The 26,725-nt window shown below is 31.2% G+C and overlaps 4 protein-coding genes and 1 pseudogene across 6 annotated transcripts; 3 read left to right on the top strand and 2 right to left on the bottom strand.

The window, feature by feature from the left end:
• Nucleotides 1-421: 421 nt before the first annotated feature.
• LOC124920411 (protein SIEVE ELEMENT OCCLUSION B-like) lies at nucleotides 422-4,113 on the bottom strand. Its single transcript, XM_047460898.1, has 7 exons — nucleotides 3,862-4,113; nucleotides 3,663-3,776; nucleotides 2,539-2,987; nucleotides 2,348-2,457; nucleotides 2,085-2,227; nucleotides 1,509-1,991; nucleotides 422-1,253 (listed from the first exon to the last, which is right to left on the bottom strand). The coding sequence occupies exons 1-7, from the start codon at nucleotides 4,066-4,068 to the stop codon at nucleotides 636-638; spliced, it is 2,124 nt and encodes a 707-aa protein (XP_047316854.1). The 5' UTR covers nucleotides 4,069-4,113; the 3' UTR covers nucleotides 422-635.
• Nucleotides 4,114-5,557: 1,444 nt separating this feature from the next.
• On the bottom strand, nucleotides 5,558-7,140 carry LOC124912818 (annotated as a pseudogene).
• A 5,164-nt stretch (nucleotides 7,141-12,304) lies between these two features.
• On the top strand, nucleotides 12,305-16,943 carry LOC124920409 (serine/threonine-protein kinase AFC2). 3 transcript variants are annotated; one of them, XM_047460895.1, is made up of 12 exons: nucleotides 12,305-12,496; nucleotides 14,338-14,527; nucleotides 14,803-14,829; nucleotides 14,916-15,069; nucleotides 15,169-15,217; nucleotides 15,313-15,427; nucleotides 15,643-15,734; nucleotides 15,820-15,976; nucleotides 16,057-16,121; nucleotides 16,214-16,311; nucleotides 16,394-16,496; nucleotides 16,575-16,943. In XM_047460895.1, the coding sequence occupies exons 1-12, from the start codon at nucleotides 12,395-12,397 to the stop codon at nucleotides 16,719-16,721; spliced, it is 1,299 nt and encodes a 432-aa protein (XP_047316851.1). In that variant the 5' UTR covers nucleotides 12,305-12,394; the 3' UTR covers nucleotides 16,722-16,943. The 3 variants fall into 3 exon arrangements, with proteins under 3 accessions (XP_047316851.1, XP_047316852.1, XP_047316853.1); XM_047460896.1 differs by lacking the exon at nucleotides 14,338-14,527 and having other exon boundaries at nucleotides 12,357-12,496; XM_047460897.1 differs by lacking the exons at nucleotides 12,305-12,496; nucleotides 14,338-14,527; nucleotides 14,803-14,829; nucleotides 15,169-15,217; nucleotides 15,313-15,427 and having other exon boundaries at nucleotides 14,919-15,069.
• A 1,861-nt stretch (nucleotides 16,944-18,804) lies between these two features.
• On the top strand, nucleotides 18,805-23,010 carry LOC124920408 (quinolinate synthase, chloroplastic-like). The gene is made up of 7 exons (XM_047460894.1): nucleotides 18,805-19,625; nucleotides 19,987-20,271; nucleotides 20,946-21,167; nucleotides 21,252-21,431; nucleotides 21,862-22,356; nucleotides 22,491-22,652; nucleotides 22,742-23,010. The coding sequence occupies exons 1-7, from the start codon at nucleotides 18,876-18,878 to the stop codon at nucleotides 22,811-22,813; spliced, it is 2,166 nt and encodes a 721-aa protein (XP_047316850.1). The 5' UTR covers nucleotides 18,805-18,875; the 3' UTR covers nucleotides 22,814-23,010.
• A 1,166-nt stretch (nucleotides 23,011-24,176) lies between these two features.
• On the top strand, nucleotides 24,177-25,626 carry LOC124918302 (manganese-dependent ADP-ribose/CDP-alcohol diphosphatase). Its single transcript, XM_047458498.1, has 2 exons — nucleotides 24,177-24,244; nucleotides 24,481-25,626. Exon 2 carries the CDS (start codon nucleotides 24,512-24,514, stop codon nucleotides 25,475-25,477), a length of 966 nt encoding a protein of 321 aa, XP_047314454.1. The 5' UTR covers nucleotides 24,177-24,244; nucleotides 24,481-24,511; the 3' UTR covers nucleotides 25,478-25,626.
• The last annotated feature ends 1,099 nt before the right edge of the window (nucleotides 25,627-26,725 follow it).

The raw sequence follows: 26,725 nt of genomic DNA, 5'->3' as shown, positions 1-26,725 counted from the left end.
GATTTAAAGGATTAACGTTAAGCAGGTTGAACCGTGATAATAATTAAGGAGTTACTTGCTAGATGGCTCTTGGTTCTTAGAAGATTGCCTTTTCTCTACCAAGTTTTAGGTAACTTTACTGGTTATTTTTTGTTACTAAAATAAATATGGAGGCTAATCTCAGTGCTCATGCTTTTTATCTTGCAGACAATGAGATCCAAAGTTGGTTCTGGGCTACTTGATGCTGACTTGACATGCTGGTAAGTTTTAAAGATGCTAGACTTCTTATAATAGCGTTGATACCATGTGTGTTCTCATGTTTTCCTAAACCTATTCACTTTGACAAACTCATATATAGTTGGTAATATGTCACATGATAGAGCGTCTAAATCCATTTTATCTGTCTTATAAATATAAAGACGGGAGGAACATGAAGATTACGTTAGGATAGATAGGAAGCCTTATATTTCAACACAACCATATAACTGCTGGAAACACAACATCTTATGTTATCATACAAACATGTTTGAAGTGAACATAACAAAAACCACACAACCTTACCTTGAAGAAAATCAAACACGCACATCATAATTCATACATGTAATAACAACAAAAAGAAGACACACATAGTTATATAGCCTTCAAACAGATACCAATCAGTCTGTGCAGCATCGATACATGAAATACTTCTCCATTGGACGGCTACACTCTGCACAGATGACCATTTCAGGGACTCCCCCTGTAATTCCTGGGAGAATAAGACGGTTACAGTGGTGTGCCGACTGGTGCTGGGCAAGATTATCATCCAGAGCGTGCACAAAGCCTTCATTCCTTGCATTCTCCTCCCAGTTACCAAACTGATCCAAGCTTGCTATTAAAGTGTCCCCCTTCGACTTGGCCATCTTGCTTGATCCCTTGCTAATTAAAGCCCATCCCTTGTCACTACCATCGAAACTGAGCATGGTTAACACTTCCTGCATCACAGGGTCATTCTCCACTTTCTTTCCATGCTGCGTCTTGGAGTGAAACATGCTCTCCAGACGGGTCCAGAAGTACCAAATGGAGGTAAGATCCACCCAACAGTCGCATAACTTTTCTTTGTTGATTGTGTCTATTATCCTTCTCACTCTTTCCTTAGGGCTGCTCTTCCCCACATAAACCATTTCCAAGGATATTCCAACAGCCTTAGTAACAGCTTTTATTTTGTTGGTAAAATTCCGAATCCATCCCAAATCTTCTCCTCCCAACAAGCATATATACTTTTCCTGTGCAATCTGATATAGATTTTCAATCATGATTAGAAAGAATATATAACACTAGTCGTTTCTGGATCTGAATCCGGATCCAAATCTAAATGAGAAAACGCCAATAATGTTTTGTGTCTAAATAAGTTATATTTCCAAATGTAATCTCGTATTGATCCACATCCAGGTGAGATGTCAAAAAACTGTTTCCAAATCAATACATATGTGAAAGCCGAAAGGGAAGGGAAAATAATGCAATGGAGTTGTTGAGACTTTTGTGCTTACCCATTGAAGGATGGATGGATCAATATTGTCCACCAACAGCTCAAGCGTCCATGTCTCATCCTCCCAGAGTTGTTTTTCTCTCACAGCAGAGAAAGGGTAAGCTGCATTTCCCCATATCCATACCATGTTTAGGGCATCTTGGCAAACAACTTTTCCATGAGGATCCAGTGTCACCAGAATGAGTTTCTTTGTGAAATGCCACACTTCTGTTATGTACTTGATGACCGCTGGATCAAGTAATGAAGGATGGTGAAGCATGTACCAGGGCATCTTATTTTGGAGGTCCATAAATCTGTGTTGGTCTGCTTCAGTCCAGGGGTTCTTTTTCTTCACTATTGGAAGCCACACAATTTCATAATGCAGCTCTGGCCTTAGCTTTGATTCTTGGTAGATGTGGTTTAGAATAATTATCTGTTCGTGCAAGATGTCCAGGTCTGATATGAGAAGCATCACAGTCTTTTTCCTTAGAACCTCAATCTGAACCTGTTTTTTTTTTTTTTGCATCAAAATATGCTTTGTCAATCATTAAAACATTCAAAGTGAGAGATAGGCTAGATAAGAAATTTGTGGACAAACCCTTCTCTTGGAGTTGCCTTCCACAAGTGGAAGCAAATCATCCTTGGCGTAAATCAGTGCTTTCAAAATCTTGATGTTGTCTAAGTGTCCTGTCTCGAACAACCGGATCAGATTCTGGTATGTCTCCACTTGTTTTTTTTCATCTACACCAGTTGAATAAGAAACATATATTGGAACCTATTCAGGGTAGCTCAAGTGAAATGTTTTCAATTAAGAGACTTGCATGTCTCAGTTATGATTCCAATGAAGAATTGAGTGCTCACCAATGTGCTGATAGCAAATACCAAGCTGTGACATAAGGTGACCATGTATGTTATTGACCTTATGAGCCAAACTGGACAGCTCCCATGCCTCAGTTGTAGAGGAAATATATCTACAAGTATTTTTTAAAACTGTTATTTATGGATCAGAATTGAGATGTCCAAGAGAGAATATATGAATATGTGAAGCTTACTCAAAGCCCATGCCTAGGAGGCTAGTGATTTGGGAAGCACAAGCCACCATGCTTCGGATGGTCCAATAGGCTGCAGTAGGAATATGAGTCATGGCGGTCGAGAGTGGTGGGGTGTCTTGAGAAATATAGTTAGGGGGAAGCTCCTTGAGATCAATTATGCATTTAGTGACATCCAAAATGGCCTTGATAAGAGTATTGACTGCATCGAATCTGGGTTTTAAGGAATTGGAATGCTCCAAGATGTCTGGAAGTTGCTTGAGAAGAGCAAGGGATTTTGCTAGAGGGTTTGTGGCGCCAAGTAAAGCGACGAGCCAAAACTCACCATAGTTCACTGAAAAGGCTGCTAGTGAAATCACCACTTTTGCATCCCATGGATAGCTTGAAAGCAAGTTGAGTATAGAGATTGTTGTCCCATGAGCATCTCCACCACCCAAACTCTTGCATGAGAACTGCCAAAACAAACATTTGTTTTTCCATTAAGCCTTTTTGGAAATTATTAAAAAACAAAAACCAGATCAGATTTTCCCGTGGAGGAAGCTAGGCAACATTTCATTGTCAATTAAGGTGTTCTTAATAAGAATCTAACCCAATACCTCAACCTCTTAGTGTAAGACTTTTACTGTTTGAACTATCCTTAGTGGTGTTGAAAACGAGATTTTGTCATAAATTCATTGAAAAATTGTCAAAAACTAATATTGAAAGTGATTTCTTTTTGAAAGTTAGAGTATATTCTTTAGACTAAAAGCTAGCATGATCCTTAGAGTCATGACCTCCCATTTCAGTTAGGACGTTCTTAGTGTAAATTAAATCTGAGACATTTGATCTCATAGACAAGATTATTTTCACTTGAGCTCTCCTGAGTTATTTTATTCGTGTGGTATAAGATTTTTTTTTAAAATCCTAATGAGATTATTTTTCAATCATGTTGTATTTTTGGCTGCTTTCATTTGGTACAAATTATTTTCTGATCATTACTCAAATTAAAGTGTATTTTTTATTTATTTATTGGTGTGAAGATCATTGTGACTTTTTAGTAGACTTTTCAGAAAGCGACGAACTTAACAAAACAACATTATCTGGCAAAGGATGTCTCTCCTCTTCAGTTTATTATTATGTGTTTGTACCTCACAGGAAACTTTGTAGGTAATGTAGGGAAGTGCCTCAGGAATTCCGTCAACTCCATGAACAATCGCCTTGCTTGCCAATTCATCCACAGCTTCATGATGAACTTCTGTTGCCTGCATAACATAGAAAAATGACCCAAGTCATTATTGGCCAATAAAAAAAGATTGAAAAATATATGATGATAGATTATTTATATACATGGATAACACCGTCAATGTTTGGGCTGACTCGATGAAGCATGTCCTCAATTATGCGAAGCACGGGCTTGGGGTCAATATCACGACCATCGGGTGAATGAGTGGCTAGGATTTGTTTCATCATGGCGCCATCATCAGATGCAGAGAACATTCTCCTGTCACTTTTCATCGAGTTAAGTGACCTATTTTGATTTCCATAACTAGACATTTTCTTTTCTCAAGAAAAAAGAAACAAGTAATGAGGTTTAGGTGTGGTGGTCTGATGATCATAATTGGAGCTTTATATATAAGGGTAAAAAGATGGAATAAAGGGTAAAAAGAAAAAAAAGGGTAATTAAACAAGTACCTTACTTGAAGGTTGGGGTTTAAATTAAAGCCATTCTTGTCTGAATATTATTTTTACCTTTTTGGATAATGTAGTACATCAATCCCAACCTCGTATATGGTTTTTTAATACATCAATCCTTACATGAAAATAAATGTACTTAAAATTCTTTCTTTATTTTCATCTTTTTATAAGCAGGGTTTCGGGTCAACTTATCGGGGGAGTTAGTGAGGTAAGTACATTTAATTTGATTTCAGTAATAACTTCATTGATTTAAGGATGTTTTTTTTAGCTTATATTATAGACATGCTTAGAAGGTGAGACCCAATTCTGTGGAAAATAAGTACAGAACATTCTTTAAGGATAACATTCTTCTTCTTTTCTTGTTTTAGAAAAAGGTAAAGTTATTATTCTTTCAAAATAAATAAATCTATAAATAACAAATAGACTATTCTCATGCCTAATAAGTTTGAGAGTAACAAATGAGCTACTCTCAAAGCCAAAACCATCATCTGAAAGGATTTTATTTATTTTTTTTGTTGTGATCGGGGTGGTTAACATGACCCATTTAATTAAATCATAGCGTTTTAGTGGAAATTAAGCTACTCTTAAGATATTTTATCAATTAGAACTACCCAATTATCCTATCATTGTTCGAGACCTTACTTTTAAATGTTCTTTTGATTCTTTCCCCCAAATGATCCATCAAAGGGGAATCGGAATCATCTTTTGTTTCTTTATAAATTTGGTTGTTTTTGTCTAGTTAATCCTAAATCCCCAAAATCTTAAAAAGAACATCTTCTACAGTTCTACTACTAATGGGGAATTATTTAGGTTTGAGCCTATCATGTTACTTTTATAGTGTAGTGATTTATTTTCTTAGCCAAACTGACTTACTACTTTTTAAAAGTAGTATTCCATATTCTATAAGATAATGTTGTTTTTCATTGCTAGTTGTACTTCATGATTTTAATTGTTTGGTATGAAAATTCTCTCTTTAAGAGATTTTTAAAAACAAAACAAAAAATTGCAGTTTTATGTTGCCTATTCATATCTACTTCAGTTATGAATTTTATAATCCATAGTTTTATAGGTATGCATGTAACCACCCATTTGTTTATGCACACAGATAAATAAATAAATAAAATCACTGCAGATTTGGTTATGTTTTTGTAATTCCTATTATTTGATCTTGTATTATTTGAAAAACAAAATTCAAACACTTACCATATTATTTTGTTTTGGGAAAACCACTTACCATATTATTATTATCACTTACATTACAAAGTTCCCCAGAGTGTCATATCACAGGCTTATTTAATTAGATATTTATATTACACAATATATGTATACATTATTTATATGCTATAATATTATTAGCCACCATAAGGGGTTGCAACAACCACCAAAGGATTTTTTGTATGAGTAACTAAACCAGACATCTCAGTCATGTCCAAATCCTCTCCTCTTTTTCCATTGGCCAAGGAGAAATCAAACTTAACAAGAATATTCGCTAGTGTGAGTTCATCCATTCTCTTCGCAAATTGAATCCCCGGACATCTTCTTCTGCCCGTGCCAAACGCTATCCCATCATAGTCTAGGTTGGTGTTGTTCTTCCCATTAAGGAATCTCTCGGGCCTAAACTCTTCAGGATCATCCCACAACTCAGGGTCCCTTTCTATCGCCCATGCGTTAATGATCGTATGAGTGCCAGCTTCGATTCTATAACCCATCAAGTTCAAGTTTTCAGATAGTTCTCGGGACACCAACAAGGGTGCAGGGGGAAACAACCGCAGTGTCTCTTTGAACACCGCTCTTAAGTATTGCATTTTCTCTAGATCCTCCTCAGTCACAAATGATTTTCCATATGCCATTTCACGCAACTCTTTTTGCACTTTTTTCATTATATGTGGGTATTTCATGAGTGATGTCATTGCCCAATGTAGGAGTGTAGATGAAGTATCTGTTCCAGCTAAAAATATATCCTATAAGAAAGTCGAAATTTGTTGTTAATTAGTATTCAAATGCAAAACAAAACCCTAGATACAAAACCCTAATTCTTACCAAGATTATAGCTTTCATATGATCTCTAGTTAGTTGAAATCCATTATAATCATCACCCCTTAGAATTTCTAGGAGAACATTAATGACATCTTGTTGATTATTCTCACCAATGTCTTTTTCTTTCAACCTCTCTACATGTTCTTCAACTAAGTCTTCAAGGAATTGATCAAACTTCCTAGCAATGACTTCCACTCTTCTATAAACACCATTTACTCTATTCACCCAACCTAGCCATGGAATATATTCTCCTACGTCGAAAATGTCAAAACAATCGAGAAACTCCCTCGTAAGATCGATTAGCTTTATGTCTCCTTCGTAGGGGTACTTCCTCCCCATGGTCACCCGAAAAATGACATCACATGTCAATTGTGAAAACATTTCTTTCAAGTTAACCATCCTCGATTCTTTTATATTCTCCATCATAAGCTCTATTGCTTCTTTCCTTATACAATGAAATGACTCTACCATTTTATTGTTAAGAAGGTTCCGAACGAGAATGCCTCTCATTTGCTTCCAATGATCGCCATTTGAAAAAGTAACATCTTTGCAATTGTAGAACAACTTGTTGAATATTGTGTTTTGGGGCCTGTTTGAGAAGGCGATATCGTGAGTTTTAACAGTCTCGGAAAGCACATAGGCAGATGAGATTACTAGTATTGGTTTTGATCCGAAGTGAAGCAACATGAGGGGGCCATACTTTTTCGAAAGGGTTTGGAGGGATCAGTGAGGTAATGAGCCGATTTGATGGAAGTTTCCGATGATAGGAAGCTTTGGAGGTGATGGTGGTAGTTTTGCTTGATTTGTAAAAAGAAAGTTAGCCAATTTTAGGAAGAGGGCTAGGAAGAATAAGGAGGAAATAATATAGAAGAAGGAATGCATTTCAACCAACATTTTCTTTTGAAGATTGATGAGTGTAAAATAAATCTCATCTTCATCCTTTTATAATGGTTTGATGATTACTATTCAAATTAGTCAATTTGGTCGAAACGTAAATTCAAATCTTTAAATTTCAAATCTTTAAATTAGTTAATAATACAATTTATAATTAATATTTAACTCATAAATAATTTAAATTAGTATGAAGTTAAAATACGTTAATATTATTCATTTTGATAACACAAAAATATTATCGAGAGCTTAAAGTATTTAAAGAACAAAAAGTGACTAAACAAAATTATACATATAGAATGAACATAACGAAATTTTTTGCTATCACATATTTAAGAATTAAAATATTTTGAAATAAAAAATTTGATTAAACACACAAAGTTTTATAAATAGAAAATGGAAACTTGTATATTACAACTTATATGGCCTATACCAAATAATTAATAAGATTTGTTTACAGTTTTATTTTTTTTTATTAAAGATGATTTTCTTTATCACTTCTTACATTTTTATCTTAATTTTCATGACTTTATAATCATACTCGTAACCTTTATTTTTATCTTAATTTTCATGACTTTATAATCAAACTCGTAACCTTTGTTATTTTAAAAATTATTTAAACTACATTAAATTTACATAATCATATTAATATTTATAAATAAAAAATAATTATTTTCTTGACAATAAATATAACCTAACTTATATGTCCATATCAAATCATCTACTATTTAAATTTACTATCTAAACAAACCATATTTATTTATAAATAAAATACCCAACATTTTAATTTCAAAATAAACTCACTTATATAATTCATTCAAAAGTTTAACATACATAATGAATGGATTAGTAAAACTAGGGTTTAAATCATTTGCTATGTTTTGGGTAATATATTTTGAATTTTTACATGTTTTGCAAGTAAAAAAGTATATAAAAGACATTATATAAATAATATATTTTTTTAAACTGTTAGTTTTATGAATAAATTAAAAATATATATACATAAACACCTTTTCCTTCTTTTTCATTTTTGTGAGAAGAGAAAGATATAAAAACTACTAAAATATAATAGTTACCAAGTTGCCTTCTAATTTTGCAAAACAGGATGGTTTACAAATAGTCCAAAACTCTCTCAATATGAATTATTTAATGTCAATTAAAATTAAAATTGTATTTATAAATTTTATTTTTAGTTTCTTTATTCTCACGAAATGAGAGTCAATCATTAAATATTTTTTTTTAAATGATTTAATATATCATTTTTTTTCTCTATGCTATTTATTACTTTGATCTATACTGACTAATATTTTATTTATAGGTAAATAAATAAAAATCAATTTAAATTTATTATTCTAATAAAAATATTAATATATATATAGGGGTGATAGAGAGAGGGAATTTGATGAGGAAATTTGGTGAGGAAATGACTTGGCATCACCTTGGTTGGAAAATGTAAAAGTGGGAGGAAAGAGAGAAAATAGAGAAATTATTTGATTTTTTCAGCGAATAAGATTATGCCAAATCATTCCCTCACCAAATTCTCACACTAAATTCCCTTACCTAATCATTTCTCATATATATATATATATATATATATATATATATATATATAATATAAAACAAGCATATAACTCATTCTTAAAAATAATTATAATAATATCTCTTCTTTTCTTTTCTCTACATAAGAAAAGAAAAAAGTTATAAAGAAGTTGAAATAACATTTTTTTTATTCCACTTATAAATTTTTTTTCATCATTCAGATTTGAGTTAGTATTATATTTTATTCGATGAGACATCTTATTTAATCGGATCGAATTTTTTATTCCGGATTTTTATAATCCGAATAATTTTCTCAATCTTCGATGGATTGTTTGCAGCTCATATCATTCGATTGTGTTTGTGATGTTTTCTCGAGTCTGTGTTCGTCCTCTTTTTAGCCACAAATGAGATGAAATTATCGAATTTAGAGTTATTTTTCATTTTTTCAATAAAGAGTAACTGAATAAGATCATTTAGTCGAAGGCTCTCTTACAAGAGTCCACCCATTATTTCTACGGGTTTATCACTTTTTTGATCATATATGTAGATGGTCAGTTATCACTTGACATGACTTTTTTTGACATTGCTTACCAACCCTCGGTACCGCTCAGAATATTTTTTAAAAATTCTTCCAACACCATTTGATTGGTTTGTTCGGCTTGTTGTACTTCATCTACTTCATCAGTCATCGTTAATAATCTTTGGAGTCACCCTAAAAAAGTACAAGATTAATCGATCTTTATCATTAGAATTTTAATTATTACAAATATGTCATATTATTTAACACTTAGACTTTTATTTAATTGTTTTGATTTTGTTGACATTATTATGCAATTTAATGATAGAAAGCAATAATTTGGTGTCATGATGTGGTAATACATGATTGAATTTAAATCTAATAGGAGAGAAATTTCATTTTTATTGTCCAATCATTACTCTTTGTTTATATATATATATATATATATAATTAAAGTATACTTTATATAAAAATAGTTAATGTATATTAAAAATAATAAGAATTGTATAAATATAACGATAAATTATAACATAAAAAATTAAAACTAATATAATAATAAAATAAAGCAAAATATATAATAAGTTATCGAACTCATAAGTACTCGAGAATAACGATTAACTCCTCGATCGAATTCATCAGTTTTCCGCAACGAATCTATAAAAACATTATAATAATAACATTATAAATGATACACATCGAAAAAATACGATCATTAACTGTTTGATGATTTCTCTCTTATTAAATAGTCCAAATTAAAATAATTTGTTTGATAACCAATTAGTCCAAACTTCTCAAAACTCAACATTATGGTGAATTCAATCATTTATAGTATTATTAGATTAAAATATATTTATATATTATAAAATAAAAAATGTGGCCACAAGAGGATTAAACTCATAATCTCGCAAACACATTTAAACAGACACATAATTTGTCACGTGACGGACTTGAACTCATTATCTTTCAAGAAGGTTGAGAATATCCAATTCTTGTTGTAAAAAAAAAATAGTCAATAAATACCTCAACTAAAGTTAAGTTTAAATGAAAAAGTTATTAATATAAATATATATAATTAAGATATATTTAATAATTTTATCTTATTAAAATTAATTTTTGAATGAGCTATTTGAATTTATTATTATTAAAATAAATTTATAATTTTTTCGGCTTAATTTTTCCAAACAAGACCTATTGATAAATCCATTATAAATCAATCAAATTATATTTTGTATTATTATTAATTTATATATATAATTTATAATAAAAGAACTTGGGTCGTTTTCAAACTAACTTTGGCCCAATTTCTAAAGTTGGATCGTCTATTAAAAATTATCAAATAAGAATTGGGTCAATTTAAAAATCAGTCAAAAAAAAAAAACTAAAAAAATATCTAGAGGTAGGAAAAAATACCGATATTAAAGGTATATCAAAAATACCATATGAAAAATATCAATTTTTAAGGTATACCGAAAAAAATGTAAGGTATAATACCGAAATTATTGGTATGGCAAAGATATGAAATTTTTAAAATTTTGGTATATCGAGATAGACCGAAATAATAGTATTTATAAGTTAATATATATATATATATATATATTTATAAGAAATAAGAAAATAATTAAATAAATTTGATATTAATTTAATTATAGAAATATAATTTTTGGAATAATATCAAAATATAATTATACTGAAATATTATTCTATATATGTTTCTCTACCTCCTTACCGATGAGATTGATTTTTTTTTAAATTAATATGTTTTTTAGGTATAAATGTATCATACCTACCGAAATTAAGATATACCTAAATCAAAGTAGGATAAATGTATGCATTTTTTGTATACCAAAATTTTAAGTAAAGTATAAGGTAGGTATAAAATATTAAGGTATACTATACCAGCACACCTAAAAATACCGAGTGGAGAAAGTTAGCTGATGAAACAAAGGGCTAATAAACAGACACGTGTACGGCTGGATCACTCCAATTTAAATTACCACTTTCTATCGTTATTTTTTTATATATATATATAATTAAATTATATATTTTATAAAAAAAATAATTAATGTATATTAAAAATAAATAAAATTTTATAAGTATAGCAATAAATTATAACATAAAAAAGAAATTAATATAATAATAACAATAATAAAAAAATAAAACAAATTACATAATTACTCGAAAAGAACGATTAACTCCTCAATTGAATCTTCCCGTTTTCTGCAATAATCTAAAAAAAATCTTAATAATAACATTATGAACGATACGCATAGAAAGAATACGATCATTAAATATTTAACGATTTCTCTTTAAACAATTATCCAACCTAAAATAATTTGTTTAATAACCAAAATAGCATTTATCCAAACTTCATAAAACTCATCATTTGTGTGAATCCCAATAATTTGTAATAGTCAAATTAAAATATATTTATATATTATAAAATAAAAAATATGGTTATAGGAGGGTTAAACATATAGTCTCATAAACACACCTAACAAGATACAAAATTTGTCACATGACGGACTCGAACTCAGAATCTCTTAGGAAGATTAGGAATATCAATTTCTTGTTACTACTTGGAAAATAATAAGACAGTAAATACCTCAACATGACTCAAATTAAGTTTAAATGAAAAAGTTATTAATATATATATATATATATATATATACTATATAATTAAGATATATTTAATAATTTTATCTTATTAAAATTAATATTTGAATTTATTCTTATTTTAAAATAAATTTGTAATTTTCTCTGCTTAATTTTTTCCAAACAAGACCATATTTATTTGATAAATCCATTATAAATCAATCAAATTATATTTTGTATTATTATTAATTTTTATATATAATTTATAATAAAAGAACTTGGTCGTTTTCAAACTAACTTTGGCCCAATTTCTAAAGTTGGATCGTCTATTAAAAATTATCAAATAAGAATTGGGCCAATTTAGAAATTAGAGTCCAAAAAAAAAATAAAAAAATCACAAAGTGGAGAAAGTTAGCTGATGAAACAAAGGGCCATAAAACAAACACGTGTACGGCTAGATTACTCCCACATGTGACCTATCGGAAAATCTTAAGATCAGGAAAGGGTTGCGTTTGTCCTCACCTTCTTTACGCATCCGATTCTCTAATCGATTTCTCTTTCTAGATTTCTCCTTCTGCAGCGCTATCTATCTCTATTCTCTGCTCAATCATGGAAATGGAACGTGTGACCGAGTTTCCTCATGCACACATGGATCGAAGACCGAGGAAAAGACCGCGTCTCGGCTGGGACGTTGCTCCTCTTCCATCTAAGGTATCAGATCTCTATTTCTCTTTTCAATCCTCTTTTTATTCACATCGATATCGTCTTTCTTGCGTTTTCCGATATGTGTTTAGCTAGATCCAATCGCATCAGGTACGGGACAATTCTGATGATCTCTTAATCGATCTGTAGAATTTCTCTATCGCTAGCGTGAACTGTCGATATACATAGATATTTCAGTTGTTTCTTGATGTTTTTGATTATTTCGCGGATCTAATTCTTTCTGTATCCGTTTTTCCTAATTCTGTTAAGCTAGATCCAATCGCATCAGGTACGGAACAATTCTGATGATCTCCTTATCGATCTGTAGAATCTCTCTATCGCTAGCGTTTACTGTCGATATACATAGATATTTCAGTTGTTTCTTGTTGTTTTTGATTATTTCGCGGATCTAATTCTTTCTGTATCAATTTTTAATCGATCTGCCTTTAAACCTGTAGAATTTCTCCGTCGCTAGCGTGAACTTTCGATGTACATAGATATCTCATTTGTTTCTTGTTGCTTTTGATTATTTCATGGATCTTAATCTTTCTGTATCAATTTTTAATTAATAGCATCAGGTACTGAACAATTCTAATGATCTCTTAATCGATCTTCCTTTAGGAAAAAATTAGATCAACGTCTTTAAACCTGTAGAATATCTGTATATACATAGATATTTCAGTATATACATAGATATTTCAGTAGTTTAGTTTCTCGTTGCTTTTGATTATTTCGTGGATCTTTATTTCTCTTTTCAATCCTCAATTTATTCACATCGATATTGTCTTTCTTTCGTTTTTTATAATTCTGTTAAGCTAGATCCAACCGCATCAGGTACGGAACAATTCTGATGATCTCTTTATCGATCTGTAGAATTTCTCTATCGCTAGCGTGAACTGTAGATATACATAGATATTTCAGTTGTTTCTTGTTGCTTTTGATTATTTCGCGGATCTCATCTATTGGATATTCTTTCTGTATCAATTTTTAATTAATCAATGTGGTTTTATCTTTAATCTCATAATTTGAGCTTCTGCTGGATATGAAATTTTGTGATAATGTAGATCTCTTAATTTGAGCATCTGGTACAGAACAATTCTGATGATCTCTTAATTAATCTGCCTTTAAACCTGTAGAATTTCTCCATCGATAGCGTGAACTTTCGATATACATAGATATCTCATTTGTTTCTTGTAGCTTTTCATTATTTTGCTGATCTAATTCTTTCTGTATCAATTTTTAATTAATCGTGTGGTTTTATCTGAAATCTCATAATTTGAGCTTCTGCTGGATATGAAGTTTTGTGATCATGGAGATCTGCTGCTATATTAGTCTTATATGATCACTTAATCGATCTTCTTTTAGGAAAAAATTGGATCAACGTCTTTAAACCTGTAGAATTTCTGTATATGCATAGATATTTCAGTAGTTCTTGCTGCTTTTGATTATTTCGCAGATCTCATCAATTGGATATTCTTTCTGTATCAATTTTATTAATCGCGTGGTTTTATCTGAAATCTCATAGTTTGAGCTTCTGCTGGATATGAAGTTTTGTGATAATGTAGATCTGCTGCTATATTGGTTATATATATGTATTTTTTTATTAGGTTCTAGTTCATATTCGATGCTGAGATATTTCCTAGCTGATAATTTCTTGTTTTTTATGCGTTAGTAGGTTCATTTCATGTTATTTGTTGTGAATTGTGATTGGTGGTTTTACTTGCTTATGCAATGTTGTTGATTATATTGTATTATTATTGAAGAGAGTACAATTAGGGTATACTGTTTCATGGAGGTAAAAAACTGTGTTTTTAACAATGAATGAAACAAAAATGGATGCCTGTGTGTAGGCTCAGCTAGGTATATTATGTGGACAAGAGATTGGGAATCTGGCAAGCCTTTCATCTTCGAAGACTTCTTCCAACCAAACTAGTTCTTTCTTTCTTAAGGGTGTGGATGGAAATGGTTCTCCCCCATGGCGAGAGGATGACAAAGATGGGCATTTCATGTTTGAGCTTGGCGAAAATTTAACTTCTCGCTGTAAATACACTTTTCCAAAATTACATATTGCATAGCTTTAGAGAAAACAAATCTCTTTATATATTGAGATACCAAGTGAGGTTATGTTATAATAGAAAGTAATCATATTAATTTCATTTTGTTTTAATAGTTATTAAAGCTACTATACTAAGACCTTTTAAACTTAATGCTGTGAAGATATAACAATATTAAAAGTCATTCGAGCTATTGTAAATCCTATTTTTTGGAAGTTTTGTTTTGATGTGTTGCTGATCTCTTTTAAATTAACTTTGCAGATAAAATTCACAGTAAGATGGGAGAAGGTACATTCTTGACTGTGAAAGTTCTGTATCTTTTGTATCGATGTTTTTATGACCTTGGTCTGATGTTCTTGTCGTGTATTGTGCAGGAACATTTGGGCAGGTTCTGGAATGCTGGGACAGGGAAAAGAAGGAAATGGTTGCCATTAAAATAGTTCGTGGGATTAAGAAATATCGTGATGCAGCTATGACAGAAGTTGAGATGTTACAACAGCTTGGTAAACATGATAGAGGGGGCAACCGGTGAGTGCCTACTTCATGTCCTTCCAAATACTAACTGCAACATTTTTATCTTTTGTTAAAAATGTATTTTTCGAGGTTAAATGAGTTCATTCCTTGCAGTTGTGTGCAAATACGGAACTGGTTTGAGTATCGTAACCATGTTTGTATTGTAAGTATATGATTGATTTGGTGGATTAATCCCCCATTATGAGAAATATCTCTCTAGGGTTAAAAGTTTTGGACAATTTGAAATGGCTTCCACAGGTTTTTGAGAAGCTTGGACCAAGTTTATACGATTTTCTCAAGAAAAACAATTACCGCTCTTTTCCCATTGATCTAGCACGTGAGATTGGAAGACAACTGTTGGAATGTGTAGCATGTGTGTAGTAACTGATTACTGATAATCTCCATTTTCATTAAAGTTCATTTTTATTCTTTATGCTTCTCCTAATAGGAAAAATCAAAACTGTCGTGCTCTGCCAATAGTTTAGTTTAAGTATTAATTTACAATTTATTCAGAATCTGTTTTCCATGATTTAGTTCTTGATCTGAATTCAACTCTTAACACTCCTGTTCCTTGTTTGATTTCTGCAGTTATGCATGACTTGCACCTCATACATACAGATTTAAAGCCTGAAAATATTCTTCTAGTTTCTTCAGAGTACGTTAAAATCCCCGATTACAAGGTAATAAGCAGTGGAAAACATTTCAATTTTGAATCCTTATATGGTTTTCTCTTGACATTTCAAGAATTCAATCACACTTGATCAGGGTTCTTCACGATATTCAAAGGACAGTTCTTTCTTCAAGAGAGTACCAAGGTCAAGTGCCATAAAGGTGATTGATTTCGGAAGCACTACTTATGAACGTCAGGATCAGAACTATATTGTCTCAACCCGCCACTACAGAGCGCCCGAGGTCATATTGGGTATGTTAATATTTTATATTTTGCTTATTTCAGTATTCACGTTATTACCCATTTAAGCAGAGATGAATTATTCTTGTTAGGCCTTGGCTGGAGTTTTCCTTGCGATATTTGGAGTGTGGGTTGCATATTGGTGGAGCTGTGCTCGGTATTAATCTATACACTAATTGCATGTTTGATCTTCGCTGTTTTCCAAAAAAACCTTGGATATTTACTGTTTTGTATTATGTATGGGTTTAGGGAGATGCATTATTTCAGACTCACGAGAATTTGGAACATCTTGCGATGATGGAACGAGTTCTGGGGCCTATCCCTCATCATATGCTGAGAAGAGCAGAGTACGTGTATTTAAAAAATTGCGAGTAAAAAGGAATTTCAATGTTTTATTTTCTAATAAAAACTATATATTTTATTTTTTAGTCGGCATGCGGAGAAATATGTGAGAAGGGGAAGATTAGATTGGCCAGAGGGTGCTACATCGCGAGAGAGTATAAAGGCTGTTCAGAAGCTTCTCCGTCTTCAGGTCCTTTTTTATATTCTTATTTTTTCGTGTATAAATTGTAACATGGATTGTTGACATGTTATTTCTTTGATGTTACAGAATTTGGTAATGCAACATGTAGATCATTCAGCTGGGGATTTGATTAATCTTTTGCAAGGACTTCTTAAATACGACCCGAGTGAGAGAATAACAGCCCGAGAGGCTCTTAGTCATTCATTTTTCACGCGGGATTATCTTAGGAGATGACTCCGAAGAGACGACGATTTTGATCATTGATGACTGAAGTGTGTATTTACCAAACAATGGTTAAGGTATGACAGACCAATACACATTACATAAGAAGATGATTTATTGATTGAAAAGCTAGGGTTTTGTTAGATCTGATGCCTTTTTTTTTTCTTATGGTATTTCAGTTGCTACTTATTGTAAATACATGCTTCATATTTTAATAAACACTCTTTTTTAGTATTTTTTCTATAATAAAAATCCATTGTTTTTTATTAATGTTGTTTGGTTCATGCAAGACTTGAACTGGTCTAGACGAGTTAAGTTCCAAGTCCAAATATGGGTCTTTAGTTTTAGGGTTTAAAACTTAAATTAATATTTTTTTAGGAATTCGTTTGTTTTATAAATTAACTAAATGAATATTACGTTTTATGTTAAAAAAAGAAAAGTGATCTCTATTTTTTATTATTCCGAGTACCCACGGATCAATAACCACATATCCGACCCGTTTTTATCCAAAAAATTTTGGTTTCTCATTTAAAGAAAGGTAGGCCATGTTTTGGAGGCTTGAAAAGGCTTAAATTGAGTCAACTATGAGATGCGGAAAAATTAAAAGTAATGGGTCATCATTTCTATGGTTTTCTTTTGACTAGTTGAAAGAATTTTGTATTAAATAAAATTTTTATTTGGGTCAAATCATTTCTTTGGATAATCTTTTTATTCACTTATTATTTTGGTATCAATAAATTTTTTATAAAATAATAGCAAGAGATTATTACAAATATAAAATTCAGATAGAGACATCCACCACGTTTAAATAGAATATGGTTTGAATCTTGGCACAATCATATTTATTATTAATTTTATTTTATATTTATTTATTTTTTAAAACTTATTTTAACTTAATTAATATTATAATATATTTTTTAAAATTAAATAGTTATTTTATTACATAATTTATTAAATTTATTTTTAAAAATATTCTCAATTAATTTATTTATTATATATGTATTTGTTATTTTTTTCATTATTTAGTTTATTAGATTATATAATATATATATAATATAATTTTGTTATTTTTTAAACTATTAAACTGATAAATCGAATTTTAGGGATGATAACGGGTACCCTATCCGCCGGATAGTGAAGTACCTATCCCCGAACTCAATTTTTATTTTATTATCCGACCCCAAACCCAACGGGTATATCTATTTGTATCACCATTTCCGATTCGCCGGGTACCCGATACCCGACGGGTACCCCATTACCCGATTAAAATATGAATTTTTATTTATTATTTTCTAAATATACTAAATACTAAATATTAAAAATACATATAAAAATATTACTTGTATAGTTATACATCGTAGAAATTGAACAATATGCATACATGAACTTTAACAAAGATTAGAAAGAAATTCAACAAAAATTAAAAAAAAATATTGAAACAAAAGAAACATAAGAGATGTTAATCTTGAAAATAAAAAATGAACAGAGAGCGAAATTTTTGTTATTAAAGAAAGAAAAATTAAGAATAATGGATAATATAAATTAAATTAATTATGGCGTGGGGAGTGGGTGGTTGAGTGTTGGTATAACTAATTAATTAATATATTTAATGTAAGTTTATAACGATGGTAGTGATTTAAAATTTGAGAAGTCAATTTAAATTTTAATATATATATATTTAATTTTAATATTTCGGGTATCGGGTTTGAGTTTTGCATACTCACCATCCCCGAACCCGATCGGGTAATCATTTTCAGTCCTCATCTCCAACCCCGACTTAAAATACCCAAACTCAAATCCGACCATCGGATACTCACATGTATCGGATATACAAGTACCCATTGCCATCCCCTAACCGACATCAACAATTGAGATGAGTTTTTTTACCGAACCCTAATTCACTATATAAGTATAAGTCCTATTTTAGATGTTCTACTCAATTTTAGGGTTAGAATATATTTCTAACATTTCACTTTTTATTTCCTTTTCTTCCTTTTTATATGGGACCAACCATTTTCTTCCTTTTTCGCGCGTAATTATGTATCCTATTATATTATATATAAGAACAACAAAAAAAATAAAATAAAATCTCTCACTCAGTGGAGAACACTTTGCATCTTCTCCATTTCTCACTTTTCAATTTTCACCCCGCCGCCTTTCTCACTCATGGATTCTTCTTCTCTACCCATGCGAGCTTCTTGTTCATCTTGTTCATCCTACTCTTCAAAGCTTCGAATTCCAATTCCCTCTCGACTTTCATTCAGCTTCTTCGGATCTATCAAATGTATTCACACCTCAAATTTTGATTCAAAATCATCCCTTTTCGTTCCCATCAAACCAATTGATCAAAACCCCACTTCTTATTCTTATTCCCGTGCCGTTACCTCTTCTTCATCGATCTCCGATGTTGCCGTATCAAAATTGCAGTTTCTCGTATCAGAATTTGAATCTATATCCGAGAGTATCGACCGTGTTAAGCTTCTTCTTCATTATGCAACCCTTTTGCCTCAGGGAGATGATTCACTGAGGTCTGAGTCGAATCGGGTGATGGGTTGTACGGCTAGGGTTTGGTTGGATGCGAAGATGGATAGTGAAGGGAGAATGAGATTTATTGCTGATAGTGATTCGGAGATTACTAAAGGATTCTGTTCGTGTTTGATTTTGATTCTTGACGGTGCTTATCCTTATGAAGTTATGGGATTGAAGACAGAGGATTTAGTGCCTTTGAATGTTGTTGGGTTACAGGGGAAAAGTAATTCTAGGGCGAATACATGGTATAATGTTTTGATTGGTATGCAGAAGAGAACTAAAGCTATTGTTGCAGAGAAAGAAGGGTTGCCGAGGAGTGATCTGTTTCCGTCTTTAGTTATAAATACAGATGGGATACAAGCAAATGGAAACTTTGCTGAAGCTCAGGTGAGGATTTAGTACATGAAATATGTATACCCTCTATTTTAAACTTATGTTCATGCTACCAAGTTTATGGGTTCTGTGCTGGATGATAATAGACAAGAATCTCTTTTTTTAACATTGTTATTAAAGGGAGATTAAAAAAGTTTTTCTTGTGAAGTACACTTTGTACTTTGTTATTTGGACTTTTGTGTAGAATTGCTCAAATTGGTCATGTTGTTTTTGTTTTTTTGTCTGTAGGAGTTAGCCACATGGGATGTTAGCTGGTCCCATTTCTTTGAAATACTAAGGATTTTCTTGTTTGTAATATTCTGCTGCAATTAGATTCATGTTGTTTCTATTGGGTTCTAAGTATGTGTTATTGCAGGCAAGATTCTTGTTTCCTGATGAGTCGAAGGTTGGTGAACTTGTTAATGTGTTGCGTGAGAAGAAAATTGGTGTTGTTGCACATTTCTACATGGATCCTGAGGTGCAAGGTGTCTTGACTGCTGCAAAGCAACAATGGCCTCACATTAACATATCTGACTCATTAGTTATGGCAGATGCAGCAGTCAATATGGCTAAAGCTGGGTGTCAATATATCACAGTTTTAGGTGTGGATTTTATGTCAGAGAATGTGCGTGCTATTCTTGATCAGGCTGGCTTTACAGAGGTAGAGTACTATCCAGATGTCAAATTTCTATGTAGCTGAATGTTTCTCTTATCTGAGATCATTTGTATTAAGAAAGAAGCTCATTGTTTTGGTTTACGAATGTTTTAATATCTTATTGTTAGCTTGTTTTTTTTGTTAGAGAATCTTGACTAAAGAGTAAGGACCCCATTGAAACTTCAACATGAATCTCTACCTATGACTGTTTGAAACATCTTCACATAAAGTCACTTTATATAGTTGTTTTTTTAGTAGACACAAATAGCATGGATAAACCAATTAGATTGGATTTTCCTTTGTCTCAAACTAGCCACATACAATAAACATTTGTAGAGCTTGTTTGATCTGGGTTTTTCTTTGCCAAAAAGAAAGAAAGAAATGGAATACGTGTTTGATTTGGGTAAAATGACCAAAATATCCTTACTATTTTAAATGTTATAAAGGTTAAAGTACTTGATTTGATGGAAGAAGTGATTGGGATTAGATTCTTCATATGTAGTTAACTATTAGCTTTTAATTCTCACATTCTTGATGCCTTTCCTGTATTTTTGTCGCGACCTTCTTTAACTTTTCATAAAGAGGGTCAAAATAGGCAATCATTTTATGCCACATAATTTGCAGCATTGAACATCTGTAATTAGTTGTTGTATAATTAATGAAGGGCTTAATTTCTCCAGGTGGACGTGTACAGGATGTCAAACGAGCAAATCAGTTGCTCTTTGGCAGATGCTGCATCTAGCCCTGCATATACGAAATATCTTGAAGCAGCTTCTTCTTTATCTTCTCCTTCTCTTCATGTTGTCTATATTAATACCTCTCTCGAAACAAAAGCCAACTCTCATGAACTTGTGCCCACAATAACCTGTACATCATCTAATGTCGTGCCCACGATTTTACAGGTGGGTTAACTTATGCCTTTTACCAGTCACATGCTCGCAATACTCCTATTTATTGGTGTGTTTTTTCCTTCCTGTTTTTTGTAGGCATTTGCTCAAGTACCTAATTTAAATGTGTGGTATGGACCTGATACCTACATGGGTGCAAACATCATGGAGCTTTTCCAGCAGATGACTATAATGACTGATGAAGAAATTGCAGAGGTCCATCCGGAGCATAATAGAAGCACAATTAAGTCGCTGCTGCCTCACCTGAATTACTTTAAGGTGATTTTAGTTCTTCATGTTAGCAATTCAGGTTCTAACGCGAATGTTATAGCTATAATCCATTTTGTGGGCTTTTAAAGTTTTCTTGGTCAGACATTACTATGCTATTATATTATCTATTGTTTCTGTATCTGGATACAGAAACATTTGGAAACTGAATTTAGATAGATTCAAATTTAATTTTTGTTCACAGAAACAAAAAGTGTTTCCAAATGGGGGTATTATATAAAAATTGGAATTAAAACTACATAAATAATAACAGATAATCCATGAATTTAGTCTATCTTTCATAAAAAATCACCCCATCGGCCCGATTTTGGAACACATTCATTATCGTTGAAACCATCATCCCAAAACAAAAACACCTCAAGCATCCATAGAATAACATTTGTCTCTGTTCTTATGATGTGTAATTAATTTATGATGATAGGAAGGAACATGCATAGTACACCATCTTTTCGGACATGAAGTAGTGGACAAGATTCGCGATGTGTATCCAGATGCATTTCTAACTGCTCACTTTGAGGTCCCAGGAGAAATGTTTGCTCTAGCCATGGAAGCAAAAAGCAGGGGAATGGGAGTAGTTGGTTCTACTCAAAACATTCTAGATTTCATCACGCTGAGGCTAAGAGAGGCTTTGGACAGAAATGTTGTTGAACACTTGCAGTTTGTCTTGGGGACAGAATCAGGAATGGTTACATCGATTGTAACTGCTGTTCGCAAATTACTTGTTGATTCAGAAGAATCCTCCGGTGGGAAGGCCAAAGTCAGCGTCGAGATTGTTTTTCCTGTCTCGTCAGAATCTGTATCAACAACAACAGAAAGGGATTCCCATGGCCTTATTCTGAATGAAGTTATTCCCGGAGTTGCTAGTGGCGAGGGTTGTTCAATTCATGGCGGATGTGCCACATGTCCATACATGAAGGTCAGCTAATTTTCTATTATGATGTTTTTTATTTTAAGTACTCTCAAAACCATAAGGCTCAAATATGTTTAGTTATTTTATTAACATGCATTGAAAAAATTATACAAGGCTCGGTTTTGGTTGTAATGTGACAGATGAATTCTCTGAACTCCCTCCTGAAAGTTTCCCACCACCTACCCGAAAACAAATATGGAATCTCAGCCTATGAAGCAGCACGTTTCAACTCAAAGACAGCTCAAGGAAAATCGGTGGCTGACGTGGGTTGTGAACCAATCCTACACATGAGACATTTTCAGGTTAGATCTTGATGGAATATTCCAGTTACCCGTTTTTAATATTATTAAGGCATGCCATTTTATGTTAGTTTATCGGTTTACTCTTACAGGCAACAAAAAAACTGCCCGAGAAGCTTGTGGATCAGATTCTTCATCTCTCGGGTAATGGTAAGTCCACATGAACCAGCTCTTTGTAAGGTTTGTTGCTTTGATGAAGCCGAAATAGGTTTCTGAAGAACAATTATAGTTATTGGTTATTGGTTATTTACACATATTAATCTCTATATTATATTGAATTGGTGGTTGTGTTACAATAAACTCAAGGTGTTGCATATTTTCGATTTTTTTAGACGATTGAATTATATTGTGTCGATTTGTCTCCCAAGTTTTACGACTTTTTTAGCGAAAATAAATTTTAGTTTAGATTCTATTCTAGCAAACCATATGATTGGTTCTAGTTTGTTATTTCTTTGGATGGATTGATTCTATATTTTGGAGGTTTTTTTGGGAATATTTTTCTCATAGAGAATAAAGACAGTTGATTTGTTTCTGGTCTTCCTCTATGACATAATATGTGTGGTGTGTTATGCAACTTTTAATTTTTTAAGTTTTTATATCCCCTTTTAAAAAGAATGTTTTAATTTTAAGATTAATAGGTATTTTATTTTTGTTAATATAGTTAGGTTATTTAAAAAATTATAATCGGTGGTGATTTTGAAAAAATAATATAATAATAAATTATAAATAATAATTTAAAATAGAAGTTATTTGAGAATTATAAATTAACGTATAAATTATTAGGTTGAGATTATTTAAATAAGTCAATAATTATTATCTTATAAATTAAATTGAGCTTATTTGTTATAATTTTATTTTGTCAAAATTTAAAATTAATAATATTAATTTTCTTATTATAATTTTATTAAAAATATTTTTTTATTCTCTTTTTTATCTTAAATTTTACTATTTAATTTAATTAATTATTTATATAAAATAAGAAAATTAATTTTATTTTATTTTTAATAATTAAAAAAAATGATTGAGAAAATAAATTATTATTAATATCAAATAGTTAGTAAAAAAATATATAATTAAAATAGTTCTTGATAAATATTCTCCCATTTTTTTAATTTTTTCCTTCTTTCCTCACATTTAAACTTAATATTATAAAATAAAAAATAATATTTTAAAATATAATATATATTTTTTTAAAAATATTAATGAATGGAAGATTAATAGATTTGAAAAATATTAAAAAATATTTTATTATATTGATATTAATTTAATTTTATTTAATTCGGTTAAAATTCAGTCATGTTAATTCTTTTTTATAATTTAATTAAAAAAATTATATTAAATAGGAATTTTTTTTATTTTTTTTGGTAATATAAACAATAGTTTTTAAATAAGCAAATAATTGAGAAAATAAATTATTATTATTAATTAATATAAAATAACTCATATGAATTTATTCTTCCTTTTTTAACCCCCAAATCTAAAGCGAACCCTATATATAGTTTTCATCATCAAACGATTCAACCCCTTTTCCAACTCGCTCGCCCGATTCTTCATAAACCTCGAAGATCGACTCAGTGTTCTTTCGTCTCTTTCAGGTTAGAATCTGAATCCTAATTCGTATGTATTTCAATCCTTTTCTCCGTAGATCAATCGGTTTTCCTGATCAAAACCCTATTAATCGCTTGAATTTCTGCTGTTTCCTGTTTCCTCTATCTACAATTGATTTGGAATAATCAAATATGATCATGTTAGTCCTGTTTTAGATTTACATCTATCGCTATTTGAATTTTACTTACTTATCATGATATCGTTTAATTCTTGGTTGATCTAGGGTTTAGGGTTTAGGACTGGATCGTTTAACAATGAGCATTGCAAATGGATTGATTAGTAGAAAAGAACAACCTCTTTTCTCTTTTGGAGTAATTTCAGATGTTCAATATGCTGATATTCCTGACGGCAGGTCATTCTTAGGAGTTCCTAGGTTTTACAGACATAGCATTCTAGTTTTGAGAAGAGCTGTTGAGGATTGGAATAGCAGAAACAAACCTAAGCTGAAATTTGTCATCAATTTGGGAGATATTGTAGATGGGTATTGCCCAAAAGATCAATCTTTCACTGCTGTTAAGAAAATTGCAGATGAATTTGCCTCTTTCGACGGTCCAGTCTATCATATGATCGGTAACCATTGCTTATACAATCTAACTCGCGATAAATTACTCCCGGTTTTGAAAATCCAAACACCTGAAAACCTAGCCTATTACGAATTCTCTCCTGTCCCTGAATTTCGATTCGTTGTTCTAGATGGTTTTGATGTCAGCGCTATCGCTTGGCCTCAAGATCATCCAAACACGAAGGCAGCCGTGGATTTCCTTGTGGAGAAGAATCCTAATCTTGATAAGAACAGTCCAATTGGTTTGAATGGTTTGGAACGAAGGTATCTTATGTTTAATGGTGCTGTTGGGAAAGAACAGTTGGAATGGTTGGATGGAATTCTTATGGAATCGACGAAATTGAATCAGAAAGTCGTGTTGTGTTGTCACTTGCCTTTGGATCCGAACGCGTCTTCTCCAGAAGCTTTGTTGTGGAACTACGACGAAGTGATGAATTTGGTTCATAGATATAAATGTGTTAAGGCTTGTTTTGCTGGACATGATCATAAAGGAGGACATTCGATTGATTGTAATGGAATTCATCATCGCGTTCTTGAAGCTGCTTTGGAATGCCCTCCAGGAACCGATGCCTATGGGCGTGTGGATGTTTTTGACGATAGGATATTGCTTTATGGTACCGATCGGATGAAGAGCACGGAAATGATTTTCGCGCTATAAAAGAGTTGAAAATTGTACATTATTTTTTCTAGGATTTGAACAGCATAAACAGCTATTAGCAGGCTTGTTTATAGGTAATTAATTAACAATGATTCTTCATATTTAACATATAATAATATTATCTTGCAATTTTAGCACTTTAAATAGCTTTCATGTAATCATCTTCATACAAAAAAAATCATTTGAAAAAACAAGTTATGGAGCCACATCTTTAACAAGAAAATGTCATTAAATTTATAAATATATATATAATTGTTATATTATAAAATATTATTTTGTTTAAATCAAACATTTAGATAGACGTGATAATGAATTTTAGATTAACAAGATTTATACACTTAGAAATTTAGTTTCAATTTGAACATGATATAACAAATTATTAATTATGCTAGATTTTATTTAAAATTTATTCTCATATAATTCACTACCAAATAAAATATTATTTCTTTAATTATACCTTTCAAATCATCAATTAAAACAAAACAAAATATTTTAATTTATTTTATAAAATTTTTAAATATTACTTTTAAGTTTATTTTGACCATTTTGTCAAAATAATATAAATATCCATTTTTACACAAACTATATATATTTTTTCCAAATAACCCATATCAAACATGATTTGACTATACTTAATAGATTAATATTATTAACTAAACTTAACTAAAAAAATACTATATTTATTCAAATTAAGTGATAAACATCTAGTTTGATCAACTATGCAAAGTGCGTTTTAAATATTATAAAAGTAAAAAAAAAACAAACGAAATAAGAAAATAATGTAAAAAATTTAAATGTCAATAAGATCGAAAAATTATCATCTCATACAGGTCCCAATTTTTCGGATTGAAATTAACGCGTGTAACATTAATCTTTTGAAACGATCGTATCTATAACTTTTCCCTTCGAATACTCTTTTATTTATTTTTTTCCAGTTCGGTCACTACATGATAAATGAATTGGTTTCTAGTCGTCCGCGATATTGTTGCTAGAATTTCATTCAATCAATTTGATCTAAAAGTTGGCGAGATTTATTGGTGTATCCCATTGAAAATGAAGGAGCCCATTGAAAATGAAGGAGGTTCTACAAAAGTACTCATATATTTTTGATAAGGTCACAAGGAAGAAGAATATGATTAATTAATTATTCACTCTTTAAACAAATGTTGTATCTCCTAGCGAGATGAAATTCAATTTTTTCAGTTTGTTATATGTCAAGACCCTTCCACATAGATTCACAACCAAGAA

The sequence above is a fragment of the Impatiens glandulifera genome, chromosome 1 (assembly GCF_907164915.1).
Source record: "Impatiens glandulifera chromosome 1, dImpGla2.1, whole genome shotgun sequence".
Lineage (NCBI taxonomy): Eukaryota > Viridiplantae > Streptophyta > Magnoliopsida > Ericales > Balsaminaceae > Impatiens > Impatiens glandulifera.
This window is presented reverse-complemented; position numbering and strand designations above follow the sequence as displayed.

Coding starts and splice junctions, on each gene's coding strand:
- LOC124920411 (XM_047460898.1), bottom strand. CDS start 4,068: ATGTCTAGTTATGGAAATCAAAATAGGTCACTTAACTCGATGAAAAGT. Junction 2,458..2,538: donor CTCCTAGGCATGGGCTTTGA/GTAAGCTTCACA, acceptor AAATACTTGTAG/ATATATTTCCTCTACAACTG. Junction 2,228..2,347: donor TATTTGCTATCAGCACATTG/GTGAGCACTCAA, acceptor CAACTGGTGTAG/ATGAAAAAAAACAAGTGGAG.
- LOC124920408 (XM_047460894.1), top strand. CDS start 18,876: ATGGATTCTTCTTCTCTACCCATGCGAGCTTCTTGTTCATCTTGTTCA. Junction 21,168..21,251: donor TCGTGCCCACGATTTTACAG/GTGGGTTAACTT, acceptor TGTTTTTTGTAG/GCATTTGCTCAAGTACCTAA. Junction 21,432..21,861: donor CTCACCTGAATTACTTTAAG/GTGATTTTAGTT, acceptor TTATGATGATAG/GAAGGAACATGCATAGTACA.
- LOC124918302 (XM_047458498.1), top strand. CDS start 24,512: ATGAGCATTGCAAATGGATTGATTAGTAGAAAAGAACAACCTCTTTTC.
- LOC124920409 (XM_047460895.1), top strand. CDS start 12,395: ATGGAAATGGAACGTGTGACCGAGTTTCCTCATGCACACATGGATCGA. Junction 15,428..15,642: donor ACTGTTGGAATGTGTAGCAT/GTGTGTAGTAAC, acceptor TGATTTCTGCAG/TTATGCATGACTTGCACCTC. Junction 15,977..16,056: donor AGCGCCCGAGGTCATATTGG/GTATGTTAATAT, acceptor TATTCTTGTTAG/GCCTTGGCTGGAGTTTTCCT.